We start from the raw sequence: 10986 nt of genomic DNA on the forward strand, positions 1-10986 counted from the left end.
GAACGATTCCCTTCTCTGAATAGAGTGATGAAATACCTTTTTGAATGCATGGGTGGGAAAAAGGTGGCGGCAGCAGCCAGCTGGTCTCCTGAAATGGCACTTGCACCTTTCCCCTCCTTGCAGAATTGCTTTTGACTTAGCCACAGGTGATATCAAAATCCATAGTCTGGGTCTCAGAATTATGGATTTTCCCCACGATTTTTAGGTTGATTTATACACAGGTATGTAAGTTAGATATGTTTCAGGGCCTGGGGTCTCATTCAGCAGCAGATTGAGAGAGCTCATTATCAGTGAAAGAAATACTCATAGATACCCATCCTAAGATGCTGCTCCAACTGACAAATTACCTATCAATTCATAATAAAATGTGCATTCATGAGTAAATTGGCAAGAAACAGATTAGAGAGAAATAATGCATTTTACCATGAATTTCTAATCTCTTATCTTTAATGTTCATGAGTTTCATGCGTACTGATATTTTATTTCATATATTTGCGTTTTCCAATGGAAATTCTTGAATGATTGCACAAAATAAGCAATGATAGACCTTTAACGTCACTGTGCTTGCAGATTATACCAATAATATATTAAGAGTGTTGGATTATACTAGAATAAGATGTTGCTATGGATTTTAAGACTATTATGTAGGAATGATCTGTGTTATGAAGATAAATGTTACGAGCTAGAGGGTCAAACTGTGTCATCAATTATATTCAGAGTCTCATAGTTTTTAACAAGTGAGGCCAAACGTAATAGAAAAAGAAATTATTTTTCCTTATAATTGTATATGAAAGAAGTATTTGTTTCAAAGCTAGATTAATAAGCATAAAACCAGTTTCTTATCAGAAAGTATTATAACAAAAAGTTGATTTTACCCTCCTCATTAGAAATTATGTTATAATCACAATATTTCAGACGAAGAGCTCTTCTATACTGTCCATTTAAAGTAGTTCCAAACTGACAGCAACTAATAAAAGCCCAATGTGTGCTGCAGCAAGGATTAAAGGGTATATAGCACATTAAACAAAGTCATAGGAAAGTCCAAGTTAAGTACTTTAATGTGCTGCAAGAGATAACATTATATTCCAGGTCCTCGGGTGAAATTGGCTCCATAGAATGACAAGCACATTGTAGACACCAACCTTTGCTGAAGCACTGTATAGAGTTTAAAATGAAGGGGGTGCTGAAAAATACACCAACGCTGACTAGCAGGGCTAGTCTCCTCTCCTAATTGTCACTTTCCTTTTTTATACCTCCTGTGCCTCTGGAGCATTGAAAATGGGGGGAAAACATAGAGTGGTTCAAGGCTAGATTCCATAGTTAAAATAATTACCTTCCTGGCCTCATACCTATTCCAGACCTGTCAATCTCATTACCTGTATAGCAAAAACAGTTCCTCTCAAACTCGTTCTAAGATGCATTATAGTGTCAGTGTAGATGTCTCCGAAGATTTGTTTTATTTATTTACTGCTTTTATTTTTGTCCAATAATATAGTGATAAACTGTAGCCAAATAATTGATTCTATGGCGCATAAGACTGAAATACCAAGAATATAAGGAGAAGGATGCAATTTGTCAGTATTTTATTGACTCCTGAAAACAGTGTGGCCTGTATTTCACTATGTGATCCACTCCAACACTGTAAATAATCATACTTGTTCTTATGACTAGGATCTCAACTCTGAGTTAAAGATTAGATCATATCTATTTTCTAGGTGTAGGGAACTTTGCACTAGCACTATTTGGAATTGTTGCTTCAATAGTAATGCAGTTAAAACTAAAGATTTATATATGACTGGAGGTTCAGCCAGGTTGTGATCTAGGGAGGTGCTTGCATGCTTTCTCTTCCTCCCAAATACACTGATAGTGGCTAGTGGGGTATTTCACCAACAACCCTAAAACGGTTACCCTCTGCTGTTTTTATGGCCACAATTCAGGATTTATTTTGTGAAACATTTGCACATGGTTGTTTTGCACAGAGGGAAGCATTTTCCCTCACAATAAAACCTTCTTCTTTTTTTTTTTGGCAAAATGTTGTTTTGTATGCAAATCAAATACGTGCATTTTGCTCATAAACGCTGTTTCCTGCATTTCTCAACACTGGAAAAAATATTTTCAACCATTTTTCAAATATTTGTGAATATTATTTCCATTCCTATTATTCCCTAGTGAATAAAATTTGTATTGCCTCACTAGTAATTGTTGGTGTGATGACAAATAGATTGTTATCACTATGTCATACCTGAGCTTTGTTTTCTTGATTAATACTCCACTCATTGTATTTCGATTGCATGTATGAAAAAACACTGTAAGCATGCTTTTTCATTATTTTCCCAATCATGTTCCAAATCTGCATGTGAAGGCTTTGTATTTACTTGTCAATAAATAATCTGATTTTTTTTATTTCCTTTCTCAGACAGCACAAACAGTCCTGGTTGTTGTGGTGGTTTTTGGGATATCCTGGCTGCCGCATCATATTGTACACCTCTGGGCGGAATTTGGAAACTTCCCTCTGACTCAAGCTTCATTTCTGTTCAGAGTGATAGCACATTGCCTGGCTTACAGCAATTCTTCTGTGAATCCTATTATATATGCTTTCCTCTCTGAAAACTTTAGGAAGGCTTATAAGCAAGTGTTCAAATGCCAGATTGGTAGCAGCTCACCTCTGAATGAAGTTAAAGAAAGTAAGAGTAATATTGAGAACCCACCATCAACTAATTTAACACATGTCTGAAAAACATCAATAAAGGTCTTTATCTGCAATGTTGATTTTTTTCACATGAATGGAAATACTTCGAAAAAAAAGCACAGTTGGAGATGTATTTCAGGATTTTCACTAGAAAAGTAGTTCAATTTTTAGAAATTCTGTTCATACAAGAGCTGGTGAAAATTAGCAATGCATGCATAAGGAAGTTCAGATGAAAGACACTTTAATGAGATTTTCTTCAAAATGAAAAAGAACATTTACTCCAGAAAATTAATTTCTTAGATGTTAACTACCTTGTTACGCATGTAGAAAGAAAGGTATTCATTTATTTCTAGCCTTTGTGATATTTTTCAATATAAGGCAATTAAGTGAAACAAAAAAGAATTGAGCCATTAGTTCCCAAAATATGCCCCTCATGAAAGAAGGAAATATGATACACATCAAATCAGAGACACGTGAGACATGAAGGGTAGTAATGCCTCTCCCGGTTTCTACCTACAGCTTGCTGTGGGAGAAAGACACCCACTTATATTGATGAAAGTTTCCTTCCTATTTCAAACAGTTGGTGTAAAGATGTTCCCTTGCCCACCCAATCATGGAAAACGGCACCAGCCATAGATTGGGTTGAATAAAGTCCACTTTGTTTAACACAGATTCTTTTTCATTGCATTTAACCTAGAATGAAGCAAGAAGGGGAAGCAACCTAGTGTGGGATCACCTGAAGTAGGCATCAGATCTTGACTTTCTTTTCAGCCACCCCCCTGGATGTAATACATGAGCCCCATGGGGAAGCCAAAGCTGGTTGCTCCCCATTCAGCCAGCTCCTGGAAGGCAGATTCAAGGAACACTCTTCAGGTTGCAAAACAAGGCAAAGTGAGGGTAAAGTCCACAGGCCAACCCAAGAGTAATCTCCTTCAAACAACAATTTTAGAGCACTTCTCTTCACCCCAAAAGGTATTCACCATAACTGCTATTTTTCTCCCCCACTGTCTGCCAAGTGACCTCCTGTTTAGGGATTCCACCCCAAGCCAGTTATCTCCCAGAAACAGTGTATGATAGTCAAGTATCCCAAGCAAAAAGGAAAAAAAAATCCTTGAAGATCCTGAAACAACAAACACAACCCACACTCTACTGGAGGCAGGAGTGTAGGTCAGTTTTAGTCACCCAAAGAAGATCTAAAGGGGTCAGAAAGACCTTAAATATCTTCTGGCTTCACCCTCCCCATGTTCACCATCTAGTGTCATCATACTTGATGTAAAAACACCTCGCATCTCTCCATTAGAGTCCAGCAAAGGCATAGTTTGCCTCTTGAAGCAACTTTCACTATAAGCTGTAGGGCTAAATAGTTCTTAATCCTTTTTAGGATGGATCTACACTGCCATTTAATCCAGATTATCAAAGCGGATAATCTATATTATTTGATTTGAACTGAATCATATGAGTATTTTGAGCAGAATTATATGTGGTTTATGGAAGCCGCCCTGAGTCTCTTCAGGGAGAGAGGGTGGCTTAGAAATAAAGTTGTTGTTGTTGTTGTTGTTGTTGTTGTTGTTGTTGTTGTTGTTGTTGTTGTTATACAATGCCATATAATTCAGTTCAAAGCAGATAATCTGCATTTTATATGGCAGTGCAGATGGGGCCTTAATGTCTTTTGACAGTATTTAACTTTAGGGGGAAAATAAAGGGAAATACAAGACAAATGTCACCTTTAACTTGGCCCTGACAAATTCTTTAAATCTCTGACCCCCTCAGCAAGAAGTGTGACTCCTCAGAAAAAAGTAGGTATTACTATTCTCTGGAGTTTGACATGGAAAACCAAAGTATTCCTGGAAAAACAAATCTCTCAGCCAGAGCCTATTGTTGCAACACAAATCTATTTTAGTCCTAGAATTAATGCCAGGGATGAGGGGTGGGGAATAAAATCACCATGAAGGAAATACATTTTGAGATAAAGAGGATAACTAAAGAAAAAGTTTGTCTTTTGGTTCTACTAATGTCTCTACTAGGGCTTTGTGACCAATAAAAAATGTTTCAAAACTCATTACAAAATTAGGGGGCACCGGTGTTTCGTTTCTAAAATGTTTATACAGCATTGTTAGTGAAAATTTCATTACTATAGCAAGAGTAATGAAATTTCATGACTTTTTCATTATAGTAATTGCACAAGTGGAGAAACTTCAGGGGCTCCCTTCTCCCTAATTTTTACAGCTATTGGGGTGAAACTTGCTACAATGGTAGAACACGTTCACCACAGGTAGCCCATCAAGTTTCAGAATGTTTCACTTATCCAAAAAGTTTTGGAGAATTTTCAAAGTTTTTATAAACAATATTTTTTAAAACAAACTTCAAGAGCTATCTTCTTTTATTTTCTATACACTGGCACAAGACAACAGGGGATCATTCCCTCCAACTTTCAGAAATATTCATACACCCACAGATTTTTTTTGACAAAAATGTTTTTTTAAAAGCCACAACAGCTATTTCATTGAATCTCTCTCTCTCATATTAACCAATAGAACTTACATTTAGGGATTTCTTCCCACAGAGATTTACTTACTAGAAGTATCAGTCAGTCCTTCCCTTTGCAGATTCAATAGTGTATTGAAACTCTGACTGGCTGCTGCTACGGAGGGCCAAATCTCTCCCCTATCATGATTGGGGCTTTCTGATGTTGAGTAGAATTCTGGGAAATGTAGTTTAGGGTAGTGCCTTTTGAATTCTCTGGCATAGGGCTCCTTGCCTTCCCAAACTACATTTCCCAGAGTTCTGTGCTTTCTTTCCCAGCAAAGTCTGTTTTCTCCCTGCTGTTTCCCTCTCCTAATGGTGAGAGGCCATTAGTTTAAAGAGGAATTGCAGCCTTTTTGTCTTTGCTTTGCTTCCTTGAGCTGAAAATGAAACTGACTTTGAGAGACTTCCAAGGTTTACAAAATTCAAATGAAAAAGTATTGGGTAAGTTTCAATTCTTTAGTTTTTGGTGCGGGCCATGACTACATGTTAGATATCACATTGTAAGTATGAATTTAACCAATTTGATATGACTTATGATGACTAATAATAATTTTGCACAGCCCTACCTTGCTAAAAGTGTAAGTCACACTGGTAAGTCTGTCTTCAGATGTCAAGCACAAACATTTATAAATTTTTAAAAAATTATAAAATGTTACATAATTCCTTGACAAAAATTAGGCTTTGAATGAAGGGCAACATCTAATAAAGTCTGCAGGCTACAGTCATCTCCATCATATTTTATCTGAATCATTTCCCATTCATAGAAACTTTTATAAATGACTGTGGGTGTTAACAGAAGACGCATCTTTGTAATTCAAGCACTAGGCTTGACAGTAACACTTTTATAATATATCCCGGATACATACTACTGTTCATTTTTTAAATCGACATGCAAGACAGAAATAACATCCCAAACTGTCTAGAACCTCCTCAGTTTGCAGTGTGATATTGACGAACAGGGATTAATACAGGGGCAGGAGCTCATGTTTTTTTAATCTTTGCCATCCAATATCTATTTGCAAATTTAGATTAAAGCAATTGATTATTCTGATGGAAAGGGGTGAGTTTGAGAAGTTAATGAATTACAGAAACTTTAACAATGAATGGTACTTTTTCAGAACTTTGAAAACATATACTTTTAACAAGAGGAACAAATGCAAATCACAGACTTCTAACTAATCATATGATTTATACATTCATTCTTAGGGCTTTAGGACCCAGCTAGTACTGCACTGATCTAATGGGAAGTTGATTTCCTTTGTTATCTATTAGTCATACCCAATAGCAAAAGTATGTAATATAGCAACAGGGCACATCTCTGTACCTTCCATGATGGGTGATCCAGGAGTAACTTTTGTGAAATGGACATTCCTAAGGAAACTCTGTCAAATCCTATGGAAAAGATTGTTTTAAGAATAATCAGCATTTGCTTAGATTGAGCAGAACAGCTGGAATTCTAATCAATTTTGTGAGTTTGCACAGTTGAATGAGCGAAGTTGCCTGCTATTGAACTTTGTTGTCAGGTGCTGCCTCATTAATTTCATGCACTTTAATTATACAAAAACATCAAGAAATTGTCTCAGTTTTTTTGGGAAGTATTACACTACAGCTGTTGCTGCTTACTCCCCCTTCCTTTCCTCTTCCCCTTTTTCTTCCTCCTCCTCTTCCTTGCATATGAAATGCTTTTTCATTGTTACCACTCCATTGATGCATTCAAATGAAATTGACCAGTGCTGTTACCCTTGATAGCAAATTAACTGTCTTAATTTACGGAAGTTTTACTCAATTCAAATAATGAATGTCATGAATAGCATGGATGTCATAAAAGTGCAAACCTTTTATAAATTAAACCTGACACAATCACATACAAACACAGAGGTCAGATACATCTGAAAGCATAATTGAAGTGAAAATTTGAGAGGAGGTACAAATAAAACTGGTTTGAATTTGTATGGACAGAATGCTTTTCTACCTTGTACAAGGAGATGGAGGCCCCTTCTATACTGCCATATAATCCAGTTCAAAGCAGTGTAGAAGGGGCTGGAGTTCTGCTTTCTAGAGTTGTGATAATAGAACTGATACAAAAGTTCAACTTCATTGTTTCTGAAAGCTTAATACTCAGGTTTACCAAAGGGGTATTTCAACCTTCTAAAGCCATACACATATAATCTTTGAGAAAAAATCTCTACTTTATTATGTCACACAGTTCAGATGACAGAACAAATCTCTAGCTTATTCTGTCACCCTATTTTCATGTTGCTAGTAAACTGTCAGTGAACTTGGCTTTTAAAGAATGAAATGAAGCACTCAGTATATTGGTAAAGAAATGTTTACTCTAAATTAAGGAGATGTTTCCATAGGCATAAATATCTCATCCTGAACTACATCATTATGGGCAAAAGGATCTCGTTGCACCTTTGAGAGTAAGAGAAAGCCATTGGTATGATAAGCTTCTGTAGACTTAAGTTTACTACATCAAGTGCATCATTATGTCTTGCTGTTGTTTTTAATGTGAAAGGTATTTTAGGCCTCTTTGCTTACAGACAGCTCTGTGAAAAGTCCATTGAGAGGTGAGTGCATATTTCAGTTCGTCCATCACAACATTGACCTTACTAAACAAATAAATTACATTATGCTGAAACATGAAACAGGCACTATTTAAATCATGTTGATTCAGCACACATGCATTTGGTCCACTCTTCCTTGGTCACTTCCATTGTGAGATGAACAGAGATTAATCTGAAGAGAAGAACTCTACTTTGTGTGGAGGCTCTCCGTGCCATCACAAACTCACCATCAAACAAATGTTCCCAGTCATAGGGGAACTTGTGGTCTTCTCCTCAGACTTGATGATCTGCACTGGAGTGATGAAGGAAGCTGGGGGTCTCGCATGCCTACCTCTTTGTATTCTGAGTCTACACGTTTTTAAAAAGCTCCAAGAAGGTTCCACTGGAACCCTATGCATGTTGACTTGGAATTAAGTTCCACCTACTTCAACACAGCTTAGTTTTAGGTGAAAGTGCACAAATGTACAGTTCAAAACTTCAGTCCTGAAGACATAAGGATGTAAGCTCCATTGATACAGCGGGTCTTACTTTCAAGTTAATGGATACAGGATCACATAGACCTCAGCCAAGGGAATTGGTTTTATCTTAGTAAAAAGTGTAGGAGGACATTTTTTTAAAAAAGTAATTTGCAGTCAACACATTAACTTATCATTTCAGAGTATACTTCTGCTTGCAGTTCATGGCATTGCTAGGCAACTAATTACATTGGAGCAACATTTTCTGATGGATGCCACCATAGGAATAGTTTATGAAAACAAAGAAACAAATCATCTGTGAGCCCCAGGCCTTGACTAGCCAGTTTAGTTGAAATCTTAGAAAAGTAGTTTCAAGGTCGTACTTGGCATAAAATTTGTTTTGTTTCTATTTATTGCAGCACTTGCATCATCATCCTGATATATTTTCAATTATAAACTCTCCCTATCTGAAAATCTGATGCTGGGTGATATTATCAATAAAATAAACTTTCCTGAGACTAAGATCTTTTGACCTCAATGCAATTTACTTTTGATTAGCCATGTATAAGGATTATACTTTAAGTCTGTTTGAATTAATGACCAAAACTACTTTTGAAAACACTAGAATATTACATTGAATTTGAATTTCACTAAGCACCATGAAACCAGAACTGGTAGTATAGACTCGTGTTAATGGTACCAAGGAAAAATTAGATCAGATAATGGATTAAATCTTCTCTCTACCAGCCATGACTTAGGCAGACTTAATACTTGGCTAGGGATTCTCAGTAATATACAACAATGAACGAAAAGCACTGTATTATACTGCCTTAGTGAGCCAAGAAACCCAATGAAAATTGGCATGTAGTAGTATCAATGGTAATTTACTGGGGGTTGCAGTGGCGCAATGGGTTAAAGGTTGGTGGTTCGAATCCGCGAGACAGCGTGAGCTGCCATCTGTCAGCCCTAGCTTCCCATGCAGGAACATGAGAGAAAACTCCCAATAACACATCCCAGGGCATCCCCTGGGTAACGTCTTTGTAGACAGCCAATTCTCTCACACCAGAAACAACTTTCAGTATGTTTTCAATTAGCTTCTGACACGATAAAAAATTGTCATTTGGATTTGATTCTTAAATTGGGTTAAGGTGCCTTATAAAGGCCAGTCTCATTGCACAACTATGGGCAGTTTTTCCCCATTTTTATTATTTTATTGCTTTATCTCTCTGTCTTTTTTCAAAAGCAGTAGATAAAGTTTAGTTGTCAGTCCATTGGTAGATATACAGGGAAGTTATGGGATGGGATATTATGAAGTTCTAATTTTAGAGACAGTGTTTTTGGGGGGGAGAGGTTACATTTTTAATGGCTTGAGAAAACTACACACACACAACCGTGGAGAACTGCCAGGGTGCTACAAATCTGCACTTGACTGACCAGTTCCCTTTTAACTCCAACCATTATTTTAATTCCCCATATTCCATTACAAGGAGCTTCCCCACTCTGCTCAGAGTACTGTCTCCTTCATTAGTGATTTTAGTGTTGGACTCAGACTCTGGGAGACCAAAGTTTGAATCCCTGCTTAGCATGGAAACCCGCTGGGTAGCCTTGAGGAAGTCACACACATGGCCTCAGGCAGTAGCAAATTTATTCTGAATCAATCTTGTCAAGAAGATCCTATGATCATAAGCACAACAGTGGATACTGTTGGAAGAAGGGACTACCAGAAGACACATTTCCCAAAGCGTTTTCAATTTATGAGACTGGCCTATGCTCTTTTCTGTTTCAGAAGACATAGTTTCGATTAATATCAATCCCCAGATGCTGACATACATTACCAGACAAAACACCGATATCTTTGTACACAGACTTATGAAACAGATGGTCAATGCTGATCTGGGAGGGTTTATAGCTAAGTTAGTTTTGAAGGGATGGTTCACATTTAAATATGAGAAACATTGCCCTTGTCATTAAAATCACATGTCTTAAAACCTCCGTGGCTTTTTAAAGAATCATGGAAATTACCTTTGCTGACATTTCATTAAGAAGTTAATCGAGGTGTCTAATAAACACTTTATTATTTGCTCTCTTGAGCAATTCAAGCAATCCAGAACCAAGACACGAATTGCTTTGTGAACATCATTCTATTATGGGAAGCTAATCAAATAGTAATTTGCATACTTTTGTATTTCTTAACCTGTAATATTTCAGAAGGGAAAAGAACAACAAAACGCATGGGAAGGGATGCTATAAAGATGAAAATTACATTCAGGGCTGCTTCACATATTCTGGAATCTCACTGCAATGATTTTCAACTGATTATATTATAAACCCTCTGTGAGAAAATAAACTATACTTTTGTATTTTTGCTGTATGGAATTTCATGTGGCATGTATTTTAATATTCCTTGCTAGTAGCTTTAGTTTATAAGTGAAAAATAATAAAAGTAACATGTAACGTTTCCTCCTCTTGTGCCCTCCTTCCATTGATACAGCTATATTCTTGGCCACTACCTTCACTTGTGCTCATTTATCATATGCAGATTTTTCCATTCCAGATCTTGCCTCTGCTCCATGTGCAAATTGTGCTCCTAAGAGTTCAACAGATCAAGAATGTGAATATTTTGTAAGGCTGGTGTAAGGCTGGTTCTACACAGACACATAATGAGTCCCCTGATGGGTGAGAAGGGCGGGGTAGAAGTGATGTAATAAAATAAATAATAATAATGTAGGTTGGAACCAACATTAAAAAA

General features: G+C 36.8%; 1 protein-coding gene across 1 annotated transcript in view; it reads left to right on the top strand.

The window, feature by feature from the left end:
* Window positions 1-10696, top strand: part of galr1 (galanin receptor 1) — a 41584-nt gene extending 30888 nt beyond the window's left edge. The window contains exon 3 of the mRNA XM_003219717.4: window positions 2417-10696. Within this exon, the coding sequence (XP_003219765.1) occupies window positions 2417-2734 (318 nt within the window). The 3' untranslated portion in view covers window positions 2735-10696. The remainder of the gene's footprint in view (window positions 1-2416) is intronic.
* Window positions 10697-10986: the final 290 nt, after the last annotated feature.

Source organism: Anolis carolinensis, chromosome 4 (assembly GCF_035594765.1).
Source record: "Anolis carolinensis isolate JA03-04 chromosome 4, rAnoCar3.1.pri, whole genome shotgun sequence".
Lineage (NCBI taxonomy): Eukaryota > Metazoa > Chordata > Lepidosauria > Squamata > Dactyloidae > Anolis > Anolis carolinensis.